A 23,746-nucleotide genomic window follows, 5' to 3' on the forward strand; every position below is an offset into this window, starting at 1 on the left:
CCAGGAGTTTCAGGCCGCTCTGCACACAGATGCGAGCCTAGAGAGTTTGAGACAACTTGCCAGGACGCCCTTCTCCGAGATTGATAAGGAGAAGGTGTTCTGGGAACAAGGAAGGTTATACCGGGAGACAGTACCCGGAGAATCACAAAAGGAGTGGTTGAGGGAAAGACAGCTGGTCGTCCCCCAGCAATTCCGGGGTGAGTTGTTGCGGATTGCCCATGAGATCCCGCTAGCTGGACACTTGGGGATCAGCAAAACTAAGGCCCGGCTGTCTCAACACTTCTATTGGCCTAAGATGGGGACAGATGTGTCAAACTACTGCCGCTCCTGTATCACCTGTCAAAGAGTGGGGAAGGCGGGGCCTGCTATTAAGGCTCCCCTGATCCCTTTGCCAGTGATAGAGGAGCCTTTCCAGAGGATCGCGGTGGACATTGTGGGCCCGCTGGCCGTCCCCAGCAGCTCTGGAAAGCAATACATCCTTACTGTGGTAGACTATGCTACCCGGTACCCAGAGGCAGTAGCTCTGTCGTCAACTAGGGCAGATAAGGTGGCGGATGCCCTGTTGGCCATCTTTTCACGTGTAGGATTTCCCAGGGAAATGCTTACTGATCAAGGGACCCAATTTATGTCTCGCCTAATGGAGGCTCTCTGTAAGAAAATGCAGGTGAAGCACCTGGTATCGAGTGCGTATCACCCACAGACCAATGGCTTGTGTGAACGCTTCAATGGTACCCTCAAACAGATGCTGCACATGCTGGTTGAGACTCAAGGGCGCGACTGGGAGCGGTACCTCCCACACCTGCTGTTCGCTTACCGAGAGGTTCCGCAGGCCTCGACGGGGTTCTCCCCCTTCGAGCTCCTGTACGGCAGGCGAGTCCGGGGACCCCTTGGATTGGTAAGAGAATCCTGGGAAGAGGAGCCGAACCCTTCTGAAGTGTCCATAGTGGAGTATGTCATGCGCTTCCGTGACAAGATGCAGACCTTGACGCAGTTGGTGCATGACAACATGACGCAGGCTCAGGCTGATCAGAAGCACTGGTACGATCAGAACGCCCGGGAGCGGACCTACCACGTGGGTCAAAAGGTGTGGGTGCTGGTCCCCGTACCAACCGATAAGCTTCAGGCAGCCTGGGAGGGCCCGTACGTCGTCCACCAACAGCTCAACCCGGTCACTTACGTGGTCACGCTTGACCACGCTCGGGGTAGGCGAAAGGCCTTTCACGTCAACATGATGAAGGCTCATCACGAACGTGAACCTTTCGTCCTACCGGTCTGCAGCTTACCCGAAGACGGGGAGGAAGACACCCTCCTGGACTTGCTGGCCCAAGCCAAGGCCAATGGGTCCATCGAGTATGTGGAGGTAAGCGCCTTGTTAACTGAACCCCAGCGGGTGCAGTTGCAAACCACACTGGAACCCTTCCGGGTCGTATTCTCCAACCGACCTGGGAGGACCGAGTTAGCCGTCCACGAGGTGGACACCGGGAATCACGCCCCACTACGGCGAACACCCTATCGAATCTCTGACCAGGTGCAGCAGACTATGCGCCAAGAGATCGATGAGATGTTACAGCTGGGGGTGATTCGAAGGTCAAAGAGCGCGTGGGCATCGCCTGTAGTTCTCGTGCCAAAGAAGGACCGGACCACACGGTTCTGCGTGGACTACAGGGGGCTCAACGCCATCACAGCCTCGGATGCGCACCCAATGCCGCGCATCGAGGAGCTGCTTGAGAAGTTAGCTGGCGCAAATTACCTAACAATAATGGATCTGAGTCGAGGATACTGGCAGATTCCCCTGAGCCCCGAGGCGCAGGAAAATTCCGCCTTTATCACACCCTTTGGACTGTACGAGTCCACGGTCATGCCCTTCGGCATGAAGAATGCCCCTGCCACTTTCCAGCGGATGGTCAACCTCCTGCTTCAGGGACTGGAGAAGTACGCCGTGGCGTACTTGGATGACATTGCCATCTTCAGTCTCTCCTGGGAGGAACACCTGCAGCATCTCGAGGAGGTGCTCAGGCGAATCCACCAAGCAGGACTGACTATCAAGCCGGGAAAGTGCCAGATGGGCATGAGGGAGGTTCACTACCTGGGGCACCGGGTAGGCGGGAACACCCTGAAGCCAGAGCCTGACAAAGTGGGAGTGATCGTGAACTGGCCCACTCCCGTGACCAAGAAACAGGTGATGTCCTTCTTGGGCACTGCAGGGTACTATAGGCGCTTCGTAAAGCACTATAGTAGCCTGGCAAAACCTTTGACGGACCTCACCAGGAAGAAGCTACCTCACATTGTCAACTGGACAGATGGCTGTGAGGGGGCCTTCCAGGCGTTGAAAACTGCACTGTGCAACGCCCCTGTGTTGAAAGCAGTCGACAGCAGTCGACCGTTCTTGGTGCAGACCGACGCCAGCGAGTTTGGCCTTGGTGCTGTACTCAGCCAGGTTGACTCGGAGGACCAAGAGCACCCCGTGTTATACCTGAGCCGGAAACTTTTGCCGAGGGAAGTGGCCTACTCCACCATCGAGAAGGAGTGCCTGGCCATAGTCTGGGCCCTGCAGCGCTTGCAGCCCTACTTGTACGGTCACACCTTCACTGTGGTGGCCGACCACAACCCTCTGCGCTGGCTAAACGCCATGTGTGGAACCAACAGCAGGTTGCTACGCTGGAGCCTTGCCCTTCAGCAGTTTGACTTCACCATTGAACATAAAACTGGCAAAGAGCATGGGAATGCAGATGGACTCTCCCACCAGGGTGAACCTACTGAGGTGCCCATGGAGGCATACCGTGGGGTACTGCCTCCCTAGCGCACACCAAAAGGGGGAGGTGTCACGATATGGTATGAAATATCATATAAGTTTAGTTGCTCGTCAGCTCATGAGGTGGGCTAAACCCCCCTTCACTAGCTGACTATACTTGTTTCTCTCTGGGCTACGGACTGTGTGCTAGAAGGGGGTTTTATTGCTGTGGGGTCGTAAATTCCAGGCTCAGAGGAAAGTCCCTCACCCCTCCCACCTTCACTAGTCAGAACTGGTAAAGTGGCTCCAAAATTCATGAAAGATCCTTTGTTTGGTTTTGGTACGATATTATGCACCATGTTTACGGTAAGAACACGAAAATATATATTCGTATTCCCACTCGGTGTAGGTACCCATCCCTTTAAACTCGGGCTTCTAACTCCGTCTGGTAAAGAAGTAGGGTTTTCTCTGTAAATATGTATCCCAGATAGGACATATTTGATCTCATTAGAATGCTCACGTTAATCCAAGATGAATGATAGGTTTGGTCTGACTCTGACATGTTTTGTAGTGAAGTTATAGAAATCAGAGAGAATAGTTTAAAGTTTAGGCAGAATGTAGAGAGAGGAGGGTCTGGATAAGCCAGCCTTTCTGTGATGTCACAGCCTTAAGGTTTAAGTGTGTGGCAGGCTTCCCCAGCTCAGATTTCTTCCTTCTTCTTGTCTGCTCCTGAAGCCAGCAGCACGTCCAAATGAGCTGGGACGTATGGTTGCCTGCCATTCTTTGAAACATGTAAGTGTTATCTTTTCACCTTTACTCCCTTTATGTTATAATTACCCTTGTACATATTTGCAATTGTCTCATTTGTAACATCTTTATAAACTATTTTTTTATAAAGCACTGCCTAATTCTTATGGAATATAATATTTAATATTAGTTCAGTTCTCCATGCTCTAAACTTACCCTGTCTTCTGAAGGGAAATACGCTACTGTTACTGTTGTGTTGGGTTAGCTTCGGACCCGTTTAATCGAAGCTGGTGGCAGCGAAAGTGCGCTGACTGTTGGATTATGCTGAAGCAACTGCGGGTTTGATAATTATTGTTCCTGCCTGAGTGGGAGTAGTTATCGCGTCGCTGCAGCGTGCCCAATAGCCAGTACATAGCAGGCAGCCTTTCTGGCAACTAATTACCCAGGGTGCAGTACCTAATCTGACCTGAGAGTAAGGGGGCGCCAGAGAGCTGCAAGTGTTAAGTGGAACTGTAAGCGGGATATACATAAATCCCTGCAGTTCGTGGTATATAGAAAAGCAGTGGGATACCTAGAATAAGCCCCTGCTGTAAACTAAGAGGTCAATAGCCTTGTGTGTGGTTTTTTTCATCACATCGTGGAGTGGAGGGATAACTAAGATAAGCCCCCCTGCACATGTGATAGCCGTCTGTTGGCCTAAAGTCACCTCAATCCGTGACGTAGGGGTGACGGTCACGGTGTGAATCCTGACCCATTGGTGACAGCGGTCAGGGGAATCGTGACAAAACCTCTACCCCTTTCCTCCTCCAGCACTTTTGTCAGTATCTTTTTGCTGTGCAGGTCACAAATTTCGGCTTCCAGGGCCGCCTGTTCTGTTGGGGAGGACCTGAGTGGGGTAATCCTGAACCTGTTTTGGGGAACACAGGAAAACTAACCGCAGACCCATTGTTAGGGCTGGCAGAACACACCGAGTATATATGATATTATAGGAGCGTTCACAGCCGGGGTCCACCGTGCAGGAGAGGAACCTGCTGCTAGCAATTGGCAGCACTATATGGCGGGATAAGCGAACTCTGTTACTTCACAGAATTGCCAAGATAGGAAAATGCTGTGCCCTGTTAACCTCACAGAGGAACACAGCTGCTTAACAGAGCAGAAAGCAATCAGTGATCATGCAGTCAGCAAAGCGCACAAACACCTCCTCTCCGGTTGAGCCGGAATTCTAATGCCTATATGCCAGCCCTGAATTCAACACACAAACTCCTCACCGGAGGTGCCGGCATTCTAGTGGCTTATTTCAGCAGAACCTGACCACAAGCAGACATGACCAATATATAGCAAAGCTCATAACAAGCTGATACTAGATCATGGCCGTGCGGCCATGCAAACCTTTTATAGCTGCAGCAACTTCTGGACCTTCCTAGAGGACCAATGGGAGTTGCTTCAGGACCTGAGCATGTGACCCCCGACCTCCAATGAGAGGTCTTCCTTTGGGTATGCTCAGAAGGGAAAGAGCAGGACTTAGTCCCAGAAGCGTCTGCTCGCCGCTGACCAGTACTGGCTACAATGGCAGAGCCTGGAAGAGCAGCAGTAACCAAGCGTAGAGTTTCTGCCTGAGCCAGATGCTGGGACCGATGTCTCCGCTGAGCAGGCTCCACTGCGGCTGGAGAAGAATGGGAGACCACAGCGGAGGTGGTTCGAGATTCCCCCTGTGCAGGTACAGGAACTCGAAACTTAACACCCATGGCTATCAATCTCAGAATCCAATTGCTATTGAAAATTATGGACCAAGTTGGGTAGAAGGCAGTTAGCCTACGTCCTACTGGAGCGGCTGGTCATTAGGGTGGCTTCTTGACCTCACGGGTTGGTTCCTGGCGCCCCCCACCTCCAAACATAAATCCAGTACCTCTCCTCTTTTTTTCATCCCATCTGCCTTGATCTCTAGATGACCTTCTACGAAAAAATCTTTTCTCAGTGAAGGGACGTCTATAAAAAGGGCCGGCAGACAGGGAAATTTCTTTTTCTCGTCCCCAGCTTTCTCTAAGAATTTGTCCAGAATCAGGCTGAACAGATATTCTCCCTCGCAAGGAATAGAGCAAAGACAGGATCTGGCCTGGATGTCCCCTGGCCAACACTTTAGCCATAGAGCCCTACGAGCTGCATTTGATAGACCTGCGGCTCTGGCTGCCATTCTTGCTGAATCTGCCGAAGCATCGGCTAGAAAGGCTGCTGCATTCTGGATTATTGGCAGTGATTTCAGGATGGATTCCTTTGAGGCCCCGTCTTCTAGCTGGGATTCGAGTTGATCCAGCCAGACCATCATTGATCTGGCTGTGCACGTCGCAGCCACTGCTGGTCTTAGAGCGCCAGCCGACATTTCCCATGTTCCTTTTAGAAATGAGTCTGCTTTTTTATCAAGCGGATCTTTTAAGGAGGCCATGTCGTCAAAGGGAATGAAGGATTTTTTGGAAGCTTTCGCCACCGCTACATCTAATTTCGGCGCTTTATCCCATCTGTTCACTAATGGGTCCTTGAAGGGATATCTCCGTTTAAAGGCTGGTGGTAGGGAACCCTTCTTTTCTGGCTTTTTCCACTCTCTAGTTATCAGGTTCTGAACCTTGTCATTTAGTGGAAAGGATTTGCGTTTCCTTGGGTCTAGGCAGCCGAACATCAGGTCCTGTGCAGAAAGTTTCAGTTTTGCATCAGCTACCCCCATAGTGGACCTGACTGATTTAACTAGTTTATCCATTTGATCCAGGGGAAAGCAAAACGGTTGGAGTCTTCTTCTGAAGAGGATGCAGAGTATTCTGAACAATATTCGCCTTTCCTAGGGGCAGCTGAAGAGTCTGACCCTGAAAAACTTGCTTCCCTTTTCCTTTTAGAAGTTTCCCCTTGGGATAGGGGCTTTAGGGAATCCTTAACTTCTCTTCTGATAAATTCCCTTAGATTTGTGGTGAGATCAGGGGTTTCTTCCACCGCCTGTGGGAGTGGGGAAAGGTGTTTTTTTTCTCCTTTTCTTCCTACCGTCTGTCGCACACATGGTTGACATAACCTTTTAGGGCAGGCGTCTGGTAAGGGACAATTACAAAGGGCACACCTTGTTTTTTGTTTTACCAGAGCATTTCTTCCCCTAGAAAAAGGACATAACTAAAAAGAAACTGCATCAGTGTACATTCACGGAGATCTCTTACCCAAGCAGTAGCGGTAGGTATCGGATTACCGGATTACTGGGGGAGCGAGCTGAATCCATCAGTCTGGAGGAACTCTTGCGGCTGGGCTGTCCACTCCGTCCTCGGTTTGTCAGCTGGGGGATTGCATGGGATCTCTCTGAGGCACGCTCCTGTTCCAGCTAAACCAAGGGAGCTTCCAGCTCATCCATTGCTGCAGATGGGCCAAAAAGCAACCCTGTAGCATTTCCGTGGCTCCTTTTGTAGCCCTCCCTTCCCCCGTATCTGGGTCAGCAGGATTGTGGCCAGGGATTCCGCCCCCTCCCCGTACGGGATGCCCCCATCCTCCCCCACTGCTCACCCGCTATCCCAGCTGCTTCATCCGCCCCACGCCGCCATTACACAGCGGTGCTCACAGCAAGAAGCCGGCCGGCATCTGACTTCCAGCCCAGCCCTGTCACTTCCGGTGCTCAGAGGAACACACGAGGACGTGCAGGGGAACAGCGGCGCAGCGCCAGGCTCGGACCGGCATGACAGGCCGGAGCGCAGGACAAAACGGCACCAGGACGGACCCCAGGGGGGGAAATACCTACCAGCGCTGGCTTCTGGAGACGGCCATCCACCGGACTCTGCTCCACCTGCTCCACACTCTCGTGAAGCCCTGCCCACCGTGGCGCTTCCAGGGACCCTGCACTGACCGAGGTAGGAGACCCCCTCGCTACCTGGATCGGACGCCGGCCTGGGAATCCTGACGTAAAGATGAATGATCTGTAAGGCATCCTCTCCTCCAGGGACAGAAAACCAACTGATGCGTAGGAGAGGTGCCGCCCTTATGTATCTGTAGGTTTCCTGTTCCTGAAGGTCGGATCCCCTCTCTCTGGTGGTACCGTCATGGACGATCGAATAATGAGAGGCTTGGAGAGTGAGTATACGTCATTTCACCCCATATACTGAACTGTGGGGTACATGTTTTTTCTAATAGTCACCTACTGACTAACCTTCAGGAGGGGAATTATGGGTATAGTTTTACATTTGGAATTAATAAAGTTTAGTTTTATCCTTTTGTCAGCACACATGAGGAATGACAATAGACAACCCATTTAAAAAGATTCAATTTTGGTTAAAACTACTCCAACATTAAAAGCATAAAACAGGTTTCTCCCCTATGTGACATTTCTGATGTTTATTAACAGTTGATTTCCAAGTAAAATATTTCCCACATTAAGAAAATGAAAAAGGCTTCTCCTCTGTGTGACTGCTATGATGTCTAACAAGAAGTGCTTTCCATTTAAAACATTTCCCACATTATGAACAGGAAAAAGGCTTCTCCCCTGTGTGAGTTCTCTGGTGTTTAACAAGATGCCATTTCTGGTTAAAACATTTCCCACATTCTGAACAGGAAAAAGGCTTCTCCCCTGTGTGAGTTCTCTGGTGTTTAACAAGATGACATTTCTGGTTAAAACATTTCCCACATTCTGAACAGGAAAAAGGCTTCTCCCCTGTGTGAGTTATTTGGTGTTTAACAAGACTCCCTTTGTAGGAAAAACATTTCCCACATTCTGAACATGAAAAAGGCTTCTCCCCTATGTGAGTTCTCTGGTGATTAACCAAAACTGATTTCTGGGTAAAACATTTCCCACATTCTGAACAGGAAAAAAGCTTCTCCCCAGTGTGATTTCTCTGGTGACTAACAAGATTCCCTTTCTGGTAAAAACATTTCCCACATTCTGAACATGAAAAAGGCTTCTCCCCTATGTGAGTTCTCTGGTGATTAACCAAAACTGATTTCTGGGTAAAACATTTCCCACATTCTGAACATGGAAAAGGCTTCTCTCCTGTGTGAGTTTTATGGTGTGTTACAAAATGTGATTTGTGGTTAAAACATTTCCCACATTCTGGACATGAAAAAGGCTTCTCCCCTGTGTGGGTTCTTTGGTGTTCATCAAGATTCCCTTTGCAGGTGAAACATTTCCCACATTCTGAACATGACAAAGGTTTCTCTCCTGTGTGGGTTCTTTGGTGTGTAACCAGATTTTCTTTGAAGGTAAAACATTTCCCACATTCTGAACATAAAAAAGGCTTCTCCCCCGTGTGAGTTTTATGGTGTTTAACCAAATCTGATTTCTTGACAAAACATTTCCCACATTCTGAACAGGAAAAAGGCTTCTCCCCTGTGTGAGTTCTATGGTGCCTAACCAAATCTGATTTCTTGACAAAACATTTCCCACATTCTGAACATGAAAATGACTTCTTTGCTTTAGGAGCAGTTTGTTTTTTAATGCCTTTGTGACTTCGATTTTCCTCAGTAGTAAGTAATGAATCAGAAGATGGGACCTGTTTCATAGGATCAGATGATAGATCTCTGCTGTGAATGGAAGATGATATATCTGGAGGAATGGCATTCATTTCAGTAGTATCTTGTAGGATCTCAAGATCATCAGATTTAAAAATTGAAGATGTCAGCTGTCCCTCTGATCTCCTGGTACAGTCATGTGCTAAGATAAAAAAACAATTATTATTTCTTAATAAAATATCCTTGAGTTTTATATTTTTAAACATTTCTACTTAAACTGTCCATAAAAATGGCAGGCTATGTAAAAAACGTTAATAACACTATGTAATATTTTTTTTTTTCCTGGGTAGAAAGTGGGAGGCGCCGACCCGGATCGCGACACCCATCGGACCCGGACCGCAGCGCAACCGCCCCTGGGTGAGTATAATATAACCGGTTTTTCTTATCTTTCAGGATACATCAGGGGGCTTATCTACAGCATTACAGAATGCTGTAGATAAGCCCCTGATGCCGGTGGTCTTAAGGTACCTTCACACTGAGCAACTTTTGAACGAGAACGATAGCGATCCGTGACGTTGCAGCATCCTGGATAGCGATCTCGTTGTGTTTGACACGTAGCAGCGATCAGGATCCTGCTGTGACATCGCTGGTCGGAGCTAGAAGGCCAGAACTTTATTTCGTCGCTGGATCACCCGCTGTCATCGCTGGATCGGCGTGTGTGACGCCAATCCAGCGATGTGTTCACTTGTAACCAGGGTAAACATCGGGTTAATAAGCGCAGGGCCGCGCTTAGTAACCCGATATTTACCCTGGTTACCATTGTAAATGTAAAAAAAAAAAAAAAGCACTACATACTCACATTCCGGTGTCTGTCACGTCCCTCGCCGTCAGCTTCCCGCACTGACTGTGAGCGCCGGCCGTAAAGCACAGCGGTGACGTCACCGCTGTGCTCTGCTTTATGGCCGGCCCTCACAGTCAGTGCGGGAAGCTGACGGCGAGGGACGTGACAGACACCAGAATGTGAGTATGTAGTGTTTTTTTTTTTTACATTTACAATGGTAACCAGGGTAAATATCGGGTTACTAAGCGCGGCCCTGCGCTTAGTAACCCGATGTTTACCCTGGTTACCCGGGGACTTCGGCATCGTTGGTCGCTGGAGAGCTGTCTGTGTGACAGCTCTCCAGCGACCACACAATGACTTACCAACGATCACGGCCAGGTCGTATCGCTGGTCATGATCGTTGGTAAATCGTTTAGTGTAACGGTACCTTTAGGTTATAGGCCAATTTTGGGGTGACAGATTCCCTTTAAGAATAATTATTTTTTTTTTAGATGGCATCAAGAGGTTGTTTGCGCCCAGCAGATGCATTTTGCTATGTGTTTGGACAATTTATAAAGAGTGAGAAAGTATTCTATGAAAGCATGTCGTGAGATGTGCGAGGCCTACAAGGCATAATTCTGCATGCCTGTTGGGGATCAAGACAAGTCCTGGGCACCTCATTTCACATGCGAATATTGCAAGAAAACTCTTGATGGTAAGGTGAATAATTGCTGCTCATTTAGATGGCAGTGCTTTATTTTGTAGAATTTCAATGATTTAGATCTAGTACAGTTTAAGGATTTGCAATTGACAAAATTTTCACATATGTCAATGCACTATAGTAAAATAAGTATTAAGTAATGTGTAAAATTTCATGGTTTTAAATTTATATAATTAATTATATCTGCTATGTTACAGGTTGGTACAGGGGAGAAAAGAGCCATGAAGTTTGCCATCCCACGAATTTGGGGGCAACAGACCAACCACTCAAGCAACTGCTACTTCTGCATGGTGGATCCTGCCAAACGTCACACAGGCAAGAACACGCCTTTTTTGTCAAAATAAATATGAAATTTTTCTGGGCTGTGGTCATAAAATCAAAGTTTGAAAAACATAAGCAGTTGAAATATTACACTTGGAAGCCAGGAACAAAAAATGTATTACATGGTGTTATTTACCAAGAGAATGATTGTTCACAGTCTAATAGAAGTAGTGCGTAGTGTTCAACTGTTTGTTCATTCTGCCTCCCAAATATCAAATAAAAAGAAACCAATCAATCAATGTTATGTAGGCGAAAGTAATACCAATTTTCATCTCACAAAAACAAGTCCCCACTCAGGTCCATCATCTGTCAATGGAAAAACAGAGGTTCCCACACTATTAGTGGCTCAAAGGCTGTTGAAAAGTAACAGTTTTTATAACCCAATACAGCAAAATCCGCTCTCAGTTCTAGCAGATCCCCGTATTTAGCAATATTATATAGTGCGAAGAATCCACTTAATTTGCGGTGTGTGTCTCCTGGAGCACAATCTGGACACCATGTGCTAGTAATAAAATGACAAATGTGTAATTTTCACTCTCCAAAATCCACTGCGTGTTAATTTCCGGAAAGTGGCTGTGGAGTCAAAATACTCATTCCTCCTACACATGTGGTCAAAATTGTTGGTACCCCTCACTTAATGATAGAAAAACACACAATGGTCACAGAAATAATTTGAATCTGACAAAAGTAATAATAAATAAATACTGTAATCCAGGTACGGACTGGGGCTGAAATTCAGTCCTGGCATTTGAAATCACACAGGCCCATGTTGTCCCTGTCCCCAAGCAATAGATGTAATATATTACTAATATTTCCCTGGATGGAGGAAAGCAAGATTTACTACAAGACCAATATTTCTAATGATACCCGTGGCCTGCTGGGGTAAGTGGCGGAGTCAGTGACTTTGTGCTCCATCACAACTCTAAAGAGTATGGGTATCTTGACAACACCGATTCTGTTAACAACATAGCAGACAAGGCAGCCCACAACCAGGCAGGCCCTTCTGGCAATTGCCAGAATTGCCAAATGGCCAGTCCGGCCCTGCTGTAATCTATGAAAATCAACAAATGAGAGTCAGACATTGCTTTTCAACCATGCTTCCACAGAATGAAAAAAAATAAATAAATAAAACTCATGAAATGGGCCTGGACAGAAATGATGGTACCCTTAACTTAATATTTTGCTGCACAACCTTTTGAGGCAATCACTGCAATCAAACAATTCCTGTAACTGCCAATGAGACTTCTGCACCTCTCGACAGGTATTTTGGCCGACTCATCAGGAGCAAACTGCTCCAGTTGTCTCGTCTCTGAAGGTTACCCTTTCCAGACGGCATGTTTCAGCTCTTTCCAAAGATGCTCAATAGGATTTAGGTCAGAGCTCATAGAAGGCCACTTCAGAACTGTCCAATGTGTTATGGACCTGGTGGTTAGGAGCACCCGGAATGACCTGATGGTTAAACTAACACAGGACAAGCTCTGGGAAGTGGCAGCTCTGCTGACCGCAACCCCTAATCCTATCACACACACTAGAAATAGCCGTGGAGCGTACCTAAGTCTGCCTAGACGCATCTTCACAGCCTAAGAGCTAACTACCCCTAGAGATAGGAAATAAAGCCTACCTTGCCTCAGAGAAATTCCCCAAAGAAAAAGGCAGCCCCCCACAAATATTGACTGTGAGTAAAGATGAAAGTCACAAACACAGGAATGAAACAAGTTTCAGCAAAGGGAGGCCAGACTTACTAAACAGACTGAGGATAGAAAAGGTAACATTGACATCTGGCATGGAGTAACGATCTGAGTGGAGTTAAATAGAGCAGCCAGCCAAAGAATAAACTAGGTCACCTGTGGAAGGAACCTCAGAACCAGCAGCTCCACTCACAGCCACCAGAGGGAGTCCATGGACAGAACTCGCCGAAGTACCATTCATGACCACAGGAGGGAGTTCGATAACAGAATTCACAACAGTACCCCCCCCTTGAGGAGGGGTCACTGAACCCTCACCAGAGCCCCCAGGCCGATCAGGATGAGCCAAATGAAAGGCACGAATCAGATCGGCAGCATGAACATCAGAGGCAACAACCCAGGAATTATCTTCCTGACCATAACCCTTCCACTTGACCAGGTACTGGAGTTTCCGTCTCGAAATACGAGAATCTAAAATCTTCTCCACCACATAATCCAACTCCCCCTTGACCAACACCGGGGCAGGAGGGTCAACGGAGGGAACCATAGGCGCCACGTATCTCCGCAATAACGACCTATGGAATACATTATGGATGGCAAAAGAAGCTGGAAGGGCCAAACGAAATGACACAGGATTGAGAACTTCAGAAATCTTATAAGGACCAATGAAACAAGGCTTAAACTTAGGAGAGGAAACCTTCATAGGAACATAACGAGACGACAACCAAACCAAATCCCCAACACGAAGTCGGGGACCAACACAGCGACGGCGGTTAGCGAAACGTTGAGCCTTCTCCTGGGACAATGTCAAATTGTCCACTACGTGAGTCCAACTTTGCTGCAATCTGTCCACCACAGAATCCACACCAGGACAGTCCGAAGGCTCAACCTGCCCTGAAGAAAAACGAGGATGGAAACCAGAATTACAGAAAAAAGGCGAAACCAAAGTAGCCGAGCTGGCCCGATTATTAAGGGCGAACTCAGCCAAAGGCAAGAAGGACACCCAATCATCCTTATCAGCAGAAACAAAGCATCTCAGATATGTCTCCAAAGTCTGATTGGTTCGTTCGGTTTGGCCATTTGTCTGAGGATGGAAAGCCGAAGAAAAAGACAAATCAATGCCCATCTTAGCACAAAAGGACCGCCAAAACCTCGAAACAAACTGGGAACCTCTGTCCGAGACGATGTTCTCCGGAATGCCATGCAAACGAACCACATGCTGGAAAAAAATGGCACCAAATCAGAGGAGGAAGGCAATTTAGACAAGGGTACCAAATGGACCATCTTAGAGAAGCGATCACAAACCACCCAGATGACCGACATCCTTTGAGAGACAGGGAGATCTGAAATAAAATCCATGGAAATATGCGTCCAGGGCCTCTTCGGGACCGGCAAGGGCAAAAGCAACCCACTGGCACGAGAACAGCAGGGCTTAGCCCGAGCACAGGTCCCACAGGACTGCACAAAAGAACGCACATCCCTTGACAAGGAAGGCCACCAAAAGGATCTAGCCACCAAATCTCTGGTACCAAAGATTCCAGGATGACCAGCTAACACCGAACAATGAACCTCAGAGATAATTCTACTAGTCCATCTATCAGGGACAAACAGTTTCTCCGCTGGACAACGGTCAGGTCTATCAGCCTGAAATTTCTGCAGCACCCGCCGCAAATCAGGGGAGATGGCAGACAAAATTACCCCCTCTTTGAGAAAACCAGCCGGCTCAGGAACACCCGGAGAGTCAGGCACAAAACTCCTTGAAAGGGCATCAGCCTTCACATTCTTAGAGCCCGGAAGGTATGAAACCACAAAATCGAAACAGGAGAAAAACAGCGACCATCAAGCCTGTCTAGGATTCAACCGTTTGGCAGACTCGAGATAAGTCAAATTCTTGTGATCCGTCAAGACCACCACGCGATGCTTGGCTCCTTCAAGCCAATGTCGCCACTCGTCGAATGCCCACTTCATAGCCAACAACTCTCGATTGCCAACATCATAATTGCTCTCAGCAGGCGAGAACTTTCTAGAAAAGAAAGCACATGGTTTCATCACCGAGCCATCAGAACTTCTTTGAGACAAAACAGCCCCTGCTCCAATCTCAGAAGCATCAACCTCGACCTGAAACGGGAGCGAAACATCTGGCTGGCACAACACAGGGGCAGAAGAAAAACGACGCTTCAACTCCTGAAAAGCCTCAACGGCCGCAGAGGACCAATTGACCACATCAGCACCTTTTTTGGTCAAATCAGTCAACGGTTTAACAACACTAGAAAAATTAGCGATGAAGCGACGGTAAAAATTAGCAAAGCCCAGGAACTTCTGCAGGCTCTTCACAGATGTAGGCTGAGTCCAATCATAAATGGCCTCGATAGGAGAAGGGGAAAAAATGAAACCCAAAAATGAAACCTTCTGAACTCCAAAGAGACATTTAGACCCCTTCACAAACAAGGAATTCGCACGAAGGACCTGGAACACCATTCTGACCTGCCTCACATGAGACTCCCAATCATCCGAAAAGACCAAAATATCATCCAAATATACAATCATAAATCTATCCAGGTACTCTCGGAAGATGTCATGCATAAAGGACTGAAACACAGATGGAGCATTAGAAAGCCCGAATGGCATCACCAGGTACTCAAAATGGCCCTCGGGCGTATTAAATGCTGTTTTCCATTCATCGCCCTGTTTAATACGCACAAGATCATACGCCCCTTGAAGATCTATCTTGGTGAACCAACTAGCCCCCTTAATCCGAGCAAACAAATCAGACAGTAGCCGCAAAGGGTACTGAAATTTGACCGTGATCTTATTAAGAAGGCGGTAGTCAATACAAGGTCTCAAAGAACCATCCTTCTTGGCCACAAAAAAGAACCCTGCTCCCAACGGTGATGACGACGGGCGAATATGCCCTTTCTCCAAGGACTCCTTTATATAACTCCGCATAGCGGCGTGTCCTGGCACAGATAAATTGAACAGTCGGCCCTTAGGAAACTTACTACCAGGAATCAAATTAATAGCACAATCGCAATCCCTATGAGGAGGTAGGGCACTGGATTTGGGCTCATCAAATACATCCCGGTAATCTGATAAAAACTCAGGGACTTCAGAAGGAGTGGAAGACGAAATTGACAGCAATGGAACATCACCATGTACCCCTTGACAGCCCCAGCTGGACACAGACATTGATTTTCAATCCAACACTGGATTATGGACCTGTAGCCAAGGCAACCCCAAAACGACCACATCATGCAGATTATGCAACACCAAAAAGAGAATATCCTCCTGATGTGCAGGAGCCATGCACATGGTCAATTGAGTCCAGTACTGAGGCTTATTCTTGGCCAAAGGCGTAGCATCAATTCCTCTCAATGGAATAGGATACTGCAAGGGTTCCAAGAAAAAACCACAGCGCCTGGCAAACTCCAAGTCCATCAAATTCAGGGCAGCGCCTGAATCCACAAATGCCATAACAGAATAGGACGACAAAGAGCAAATCAGAGTAACGGACAAAAGAAATTTAGACTGTACCGTACAAATGGTGGCAGACCTAGCGAACCGCTTAGTGCGCTTAGGACAATCGGAGATAGCATGAGTGGAGTCACCACAGTAAAAACACAGCCCATTCTGACGTCTGTGTTCTTGCCGTTTAGCTCTGGTCAAAGTCCTATCACATTCCATAGGCTCCGGCCTCTGCTCAGAGAATACTGCCAAATGGTGCACAGCTTTGCGCTCACGCAAGCGCCGATCGATCTGAATGGCCAAGGACATAGACTCATTCAGACCAGCAGGCGTGGGAAATCCCACCATAACATCCTTAAGGGCTTCAGAAAGACCCTTTCTGAAAATTGCCGCCAGGGCACACTCATTCCACTGAGTAAGCACAGACCACTTTCTAAACTTCTGACAATATACCTCCGCTTCATCCTGACCCTGACACAAAGCCAGCAAGATTTTCTCTGCCTGATCCACTGAATTTGGTTCATCATAAAGCAATCCAAGCGCCAGAAAAAACGCATCTACATCACGCAATGCAGGATCTCCTGGCGCAAGGGAAAATGCCCAGTCTTGAGGGTCGCCACGCAACAAAGAAATAATGATTTTTACTTGCCGAACGGGGTCACCAGAGGAGCGGGGTTTCAAAGCAAGAAACAGTTTACAATTATTTTTGAAATTCAGGAATTTAGATCTATCCCCAGAAAACAAATCAGGAATTGGAATTCTGGGCTCTAACATCGGATTCTGAACTACAAAATCTTGAATGCTTTGTACCCTTGCAGTGAGATGATCCACAGAAGAGGACAGACCTTGAATGTCCATATCTACACCTGTGTCCTGAACCACTCAGAGGTTAAGGGGAAAAGAAAGACAAAACACACTGCAGAGAAACAAAAATGGTCTCAGAACTTCTTTTATCCCTCTATTGAGATGCATTAACACTTTGGGCCAGCTGTACTGTTATGTACCTGGTGGTTAGGAGCACCCGGAATGACCTGATGGTTAAACTAACACAGGACAAGCTCTGGGAAGTGGCAGCTATTCTGACCGCAATCCCTAATCCGATCACACACACTCGAAATAGCCGTGGAGCGTACCTAACTCTGCCTAGACGCCTCTTCACAGCCTAAGAGCTAACTACCCCTAGAGTGTTGTGAATTCTGTGGCTGAATTCACTCCTGTGGTCACAAGTGGTACTGCAGCTTCTGGGCTTCCTTCCTCAGGTGTTCTGGTGAGCTCATTAGCTGCTTCGTTACTTAACTCCACCTGATGCTGCTATCCTTGCTCCTAGTCAATGTTCCAGTGTTGGATCTGAGCTTCTCCTGATTGTTCCTGTGACCTGCTGCTCTGTATAGCTAAGTGCTTTTTTGCTATTTTGTTGTTTTTTTTTCTGTCCAGCTTGTCTTTTGTTTTGCTGGAAGCTCTGAGACGCAAAGGGTGTACCGCCGTGCCGTTAGTCCGGCACGGTGGGTCTTTTTGCCCCCTTTGCGTGGTTTTTGCTTTAGGGTTTTTTGTAGACTGCAAAGTTCGCTTTACTGTCCTCGCTCTGTCTAAGATTATCGGGCCCCACTTTGCTGAATCTATTTCATCCCTACGTTTTGTCTTTTCATCTTACTCACAGTCATTATATGTGGGGGGCTGCCTTTTCCTTTGGGGTATTTCTCTGGGGGCAAGTCAGGCCTATTTTTCTGTCTTCAGGCTAGCTAGTTTCTTAGGTTGTGCCGAGTTGCCTAGGTAGTTGTTAGGCGCATCCACAGCCACTTTTAGTTGTGTTTAGGATAGGATCAGGTGTGGGGTCTACAGAGTTTCCACGTCTCAGAGCTCGTTTCTTTGTTTTTGGGTATTTGTCAGATCACTGTGTGCGCTCTGATCGCTAGGCACACTGTGTCTCTGGATTGCCTTCATAACACCTTTCATTAGCAGACATAACACTAGAGATAGGAAATAAAGCCTACCTTGCCTCAGATCAATTCCCCAAAGAAAAAGGCAGCCCCCCACAAATATTGACTGTGACTAAAGATGAAAGTCACAAACACAGGAATGAAACAAGTTTCAGCAAAGGGAGGCCAGACTTACTAAACAGACTGAGGATAGAAAAGGTAACTTTGCGGTCAGCACAAAAAACTACAAAAAGACCACGCAGAGTGTGCAAAAAGACCCCCGCACGACTCACGGTGCGGAGGTGCCACTCTGCCTCCCAGAGCTTCCAGCTAGCAAGGCAAAATCATGATAGCAAGCTGGTCAAGAAAACAAGAACAACAAATAAACTAGCAGGGACTTAGCTTCTGCTGGAGTAGGCAGGTCACCAGAAAGATCCAAGAGCGAACTGAACCAGTACTAGAACATTGACATCTGGCATGGAGTAACGATCTGAGTGGAGTTAAATAGAGCAGCCAGCCAAAGAATAAACTAGGTCACCTGTGGAAGGAACCTCAGAACCAGCAGCTCCACTCACAGCCACCAGAGGGAGTCCATGGACAGAACTCGCCGAAGTACCATTCATGACCACAGGAGGGAGTTCGATAACAGAATTCACAACACCAATGTTTTCCTCTAAGCAATTCTTGGGTGCTTTTAGCTGTGTGTTTTGGGCCATTATCCTGTTGCAAGACCCATGACCTGCGACTGAGACCAAGCTTTCTGACACTGGGAAGCACATTTTTCTCTAGAATCCCTTGATTGTCTTGAGATTTCATTGTACCCTGCACAGATTCTAGACACCCTGTGCCAGATGCAGCAAAGCAGCCCCAGAACATAACAGAGCCTCCTCCATGTTTCACAGTAGGGAAAGTGTTCTTTTCTTGATATGCTTCATTTTTCCATCTGTGAATATAGAGCGAATGTGCCTTGCCAAAAAATTCCATTTTTGTCTCATCTGTCTATAGGATATTCTCCCAGAAGCTTTGTGGCTTGTCAACATGTAGTTTGGAAAATTCCAGTCTGGCTTTTTTTATGATTTTTTTTTTTCAACAATGGTGTCCTCCTTGGTTGTCTCCCATGAAGTCCACTTTGGCTCCTACAACGGCGGATGGTGCGATCTGACACGGATGTTCCTTGAGCTGGAATTTCATTTTTAATCTGTTTAGAAGTTTTTCTGGGCTTCTTTGTTACCATTCGTATTATCTGTCTCTTTGATTTGTTATCAATTTTCCTCCTGCGGCCACATCCTGGGAGGTTGGCTACAGTCCCATGGATGTTAAGATCAAGATTGTAGACACCTGTGATGCTAGTTACTGGACACACCGCGATTTAACATGTCCCTTTTGTCACATTATTTTCAGGGGTACCATCATTTCTGTCCAGGCCTATTTCATGAGTTATATTTTTTTTTTTAAATTCTGTGGAAGTATGGTTGAAAAGCAATGTCTGACTTTCATTTATAATTTTCATAGGTTTTTGATTTATTCTTACTTTTGTCAGATTCAAGTTATTTCTGTGACCATTGTGGGTTTTTCTGTCATTAAACGAGGGGTACCAACAATTTTGACCACATATGTATAGATAACCCTCAGTGAATTAATTTCTAAAAATGGAATCACTTTATGGGGATTTCGACTATTCTGGTTTTCTGTCATTTCATTATATTAGGGCTTCTTCACATGGTGTATCCAATCTCATCTGGGATCTGGTCCTGCTGTCCAGCTGGAGTAATCTGCTCCCTACTTCAGCCAATAGGGAAGTACCACACTCTACTACACTGTGTTCCAAATTATTATGCAAATTATATTTTTTTCGTATTTTCCTAAATGGTCGGTGCAAATTATTATTATTATTATTTATTTATATATATAGCACCATTGATTCCATGGTGCTGTACATGAGAAGGGGTTACATACAAGTTACAAATATCACATACAGTAAACAAACTAACAATGACGGACTGATACAGAGGGGCAAGGACCCTGCCCTTGCGGGCTTACATTCTACAGGATTATGGGGAAGGAGACAGTAGGTTAAGGCAAATGACAGTCAGTCTAATAAAAGTCATCACCCGTTAGATTATGCATCGAATTTTATAGAAGAAAACTCCCAATGATAACAGTATAATCTCCAAAATAAATAAAAACTCAAAATGCACTGTTCCAAATTATTAGGCACAGTAGAATTTCTATACATTTGATATGTTTTAAAGAACTGAAAATGCTCATTTGTGGAATCTGCAGTATTAGGAGGTCACACTCACTGAACAAAACAGCTATTTAACTCCAAAACCTCCTAACAGGCCAAGTTACATGTTAACATATGACCCCTTCTTTGATATCACCTTCACAATTCTTGCATTCTTGAGTTTTTGGAGAGTTTCTGCTTGTATTTCTTTGTATGAAGTCAGAATAGCCTCCCAGAGCCGCTGTTTTGATGTGAATGGCCTCCCACCCTCATAGATCTTTTGCTTGATGATACTCCAAAAGTTTTCTGTACGGTTGAGGTTAGGTGAAGATGATGGCCACACCATGAGTTTATCTCCTTTTATGCCCATAGCAGCCAGTGACTCAGAGGTATTCTTTGCAGCATGAGATGGTGCATTGTCATGAATGAAGATGATTTTGCTCCTGAAGGCACGTTTCTACTTTTTAGACCATGGAAGAAAGTTGTCAGTCAGAAACTATAAATACTTTGCAGAGGTCATTTTCACACCTTCAGGAACCTTAAAGCATCCTACCAGCTGTTTTCCCGTGATTCTGGCCCAAAAATGTAACTCCTCCACCTCCTTGCTGATGTCGCAGCCTTGTTGGGACATGGTGGCAATCCACCAACCATCCACTACTCCATCCATCTGGACCATCCAGGGTTGCTTGACACTCATCAGTAAACAAGACTATTTGGAAATTAGTGTTCATGTATGTCTGGGCCCACTTTAACCATTTCTGCTTGTGAACACTGTTTAAGGGTGGCTGAATATTAGGTTTATGCACCACAGCAAGCCTTTGAAGGATCCTACACCTTGAGGTTCGAGGGACTACAGAGGCACCGGCAGCTTCAAATAACTGTTTGCTGCTTTGTAATGGTATTTTGGCAGCTGCTCTTTTAATCCCATGAATTTGTCTGGCAGAACCCTTCCTCATTATGCCTTTATCTGCATGAACTCTGTCTGTGCTCTTGTTTCAGTCACAAATCTCTTCACAGTATGATGACCACTCTTAAGTTTTCGTGGAATATCTAATGTTTTCATACCTTGTCCAAGGCATTGCACTATTTAATGCTTTTCAGCAGCAGAGAGATCCTTTTTAGTTCCCATATTAATTGAAACCTGTGGCCTGCTTAATAATGTGGAACATAATTTTTAAGTAGTTTTCCTTTAATTAGAATCACCTGGAAAACTAATTATCACGTGTTTAAGATTGATTTCTGTGATCCATTGAGCCCTGAGACACAATACCATCCATGAGTTTATTCGAAAAACAATACAATTAAATCTTTATGACACTTAAATCCAATTTGCATAATAATTTGGAACACAGTGTAAAGCTCAAAGCACATGGCCAAAATCTGCCAAAAACAGCGTTGTTCTCCTCTGGTTCAGTCCTCTGTGCTCAGCTTGCGGCTTGTATACAGTGGGGCAAAAAAGTATTTAGTCAGTCAGCAATAGTGCAAGTTCCACCACTTAAAAAGATGAGAGGCGTCTGTAATTTACATCATAGGTAGACCTCAACTATGGGAGACAAACTGAGAAAAAAAAATCCAGAAAATCACATTGTCTGTTTTTTTATCATTTTTTTTGCATATTATGGTGGAAAATATGTATTTGGTCAGAAACAAACAATCAAGATTTCTGGCTCTCACAGACCTGTAACTTCTTCTTTAAGAGTCTCCTCTTTCCTCCACTCATTACCTGTAGTAATGGCATCTGTTTAAACTTGTTATCAGTATAAAAAGACACCTGTGCACACCCTCAAACAGTCTGACTCCAAACTCCACTATGGTGAAGACCAAAGAGCTGTCAAAGGACACCAGAAACAAAATTGTAGCCCTGCACCAGGCTGGGAAGACTGAATCTGCAATAGCCAACCAGCTTGGAGTGAAGAAATCAACAGTGGGAGCAATAATTAGAAAATGGAAGACATACAAGACCACTGATAATCTCCCTCGATCTGGGGCTCCACGCAAAATCCCACCCCGTGGGGTCAAAATGATCACAAGAACGGTGAGCAAAAATCCCAGAACCACGCGGGGGGACCTAGTGAATGAACTGCAGAGAGCTGGGACCAATGTAACAAGGCCTACCATAAGTAACACACTACGCCACCATGGACTCAGATCCTGCAGTGCCAGACGTGTCCCACTGCTTAAGCCAGTACATGTCTGGGCCCGTCTGAAGTTTGCTAGAGAGCATTTGGATGATCCAGAGGAGTTTTGGGAGAATGTCCTATGGTCTGATGAAACCAAACTGGAACTGTTTGGTAGAAACACAACTTGTCGTGTTTGGAGGAAAAAGAATACCGAGTTGCATCCATCAAACACCATACCTACTGTAAAGCATGGTGGTGGAAACATCATGCTTTGGGGCTGTTTCTCTGCAAAGGGGCCAGGACGACTGATCCGGGTACATGAAAGAATGAATGGGGCCATGTATCGTGAGATTTTGAGTGCAAACCTCCTTCCATCAGCAAGGGCATTGAAGATGAAACGTGGCTGGGTCTTTCAACATGACAATGATCCAAAGCACACCGCCAGGGCAACGAAGGAGTGGCTTCGTAAGAAGCATTTCAAGGTCCTGGAGTGGCCTAGCCAGTCTCCAGATCTCAACCCTATAGAAAACCTTTGGAGGGAGTTGAAAGTCCGTGTTGCCAAGCGAAAAGCCAAAAACATCACTGCTCTAGAGGAGATCTGCATGGAGGAATGGGCCAACATACCAACAACAGTGTGTGGCAACCTTGTGAAGACTTACAGAAAACGTTTGACCTCTGTCATTGCCAGCAAAGGATATATTACAAAGTATGGAGATGAAATTTTGTTTCTGACCAAATACTTATTTTCCACCATAATATGCAAATAAAATGTTAAAAAAACAGACAATGTGATTTTCTGGATTTTTTTTTTCTCAGTTTGTCTCCCATAGTTGAGGTCTACCCATGATGTAAATTACAGACGCCTCTCATCTTTTTAAGTGGTAGAACTTGCACTATTGCTGACTGAGTAAATACTTTTTTGCCCCACTGTATTTGTTACTGTTGTGACCAAGGCCCGTTTACAGACTACTCTTGTGTCTTCTGATTCTGTATTCTGTCCTTCTGGTTCTGACCCAGCTACCTGACTATTCTTCTTGCCATCTAATACCACAGAATAGCAGGTAACACCATTGTCCAAGCCTAGGGGTCTCAGTGTAAGTCCAGATCCATGTAATGGTGTTAAAGGGCGATGAGCAAGGCAATCCTTGGGATATGGAAAGCAGAGAAGATAGTGCCAAGAATGTTCAAGGTGGAGATATTTTGAGCTGCCAGTTGACCATGAACAATGCTCCCGATACATTGTGTCTGCAAACTATTCCATCTAGGTCTGAATTTAAATAGCTAAATGGCGCTCCTTCCATTCTGAACACTGCCATGTGCCCACAGAGTAGTGTACAATCGCATATAGGGTATTGTGAGGAGTTGTAAAATAATTTGTAAGATCCATTTGTTTTCTATTATCCTTTGTGAATAATTCCAAAGTTATTACCACATAAAGAGACACACGTCAGATTGTAAAAATGGGGCCTGATTAAGAACACAAAACTGGCTGCAGGAAGAGGTTAAATCAGAGTATTTTTGACACTGGCTACTGTA

General features: G+C 46.1%; 1 protein-coding gene across 3 annotated transcripts in view; it reads right to left on the bottom strand.

Moving 5' to 3' along the window:
- Positions 1-7,813: 7,813 nt before the first annotated feature.
- LOC138663202 (oocyte zinc finger protein XlCOF22-like) overlaps positions 7,814-23,746 on the bottom strand; it is an 80,488-nt gene continuing 64,555 nt past the window's right edge. For all 3 annotated transcript variants that reach the window (XM_069749360.1, XM_069749361.1, XM_069749359.1), the window contains one exon: positions 7,814-9,140. In XM_069749360.1, coding sequence (XP_069605461.1) covers positions 7,951-9,140 — 1,190 coding nt within the window. In that variant the 3' untranslated portion in view covers positions 7,814-7,950. The remainder of the gene's footprint in view (positions 9,141-23,746) is intronic.

The sequence above is a fragment of the Ranitomeya imitator genome, chromosome 2 (assembly GCF_032444005.1).
Source record: "Ranitomeya imitator isolate aRanImi1 chromosome 2, aRanImi1.pri, whole genome shotgun sequence".
Classification (NCBI taxonomy): Eukaryota; Metazoa; Chordata; class Amphibia; order Anura; family Dendrobatidae; genus Ranitomeya; species Ranitomeya imitator.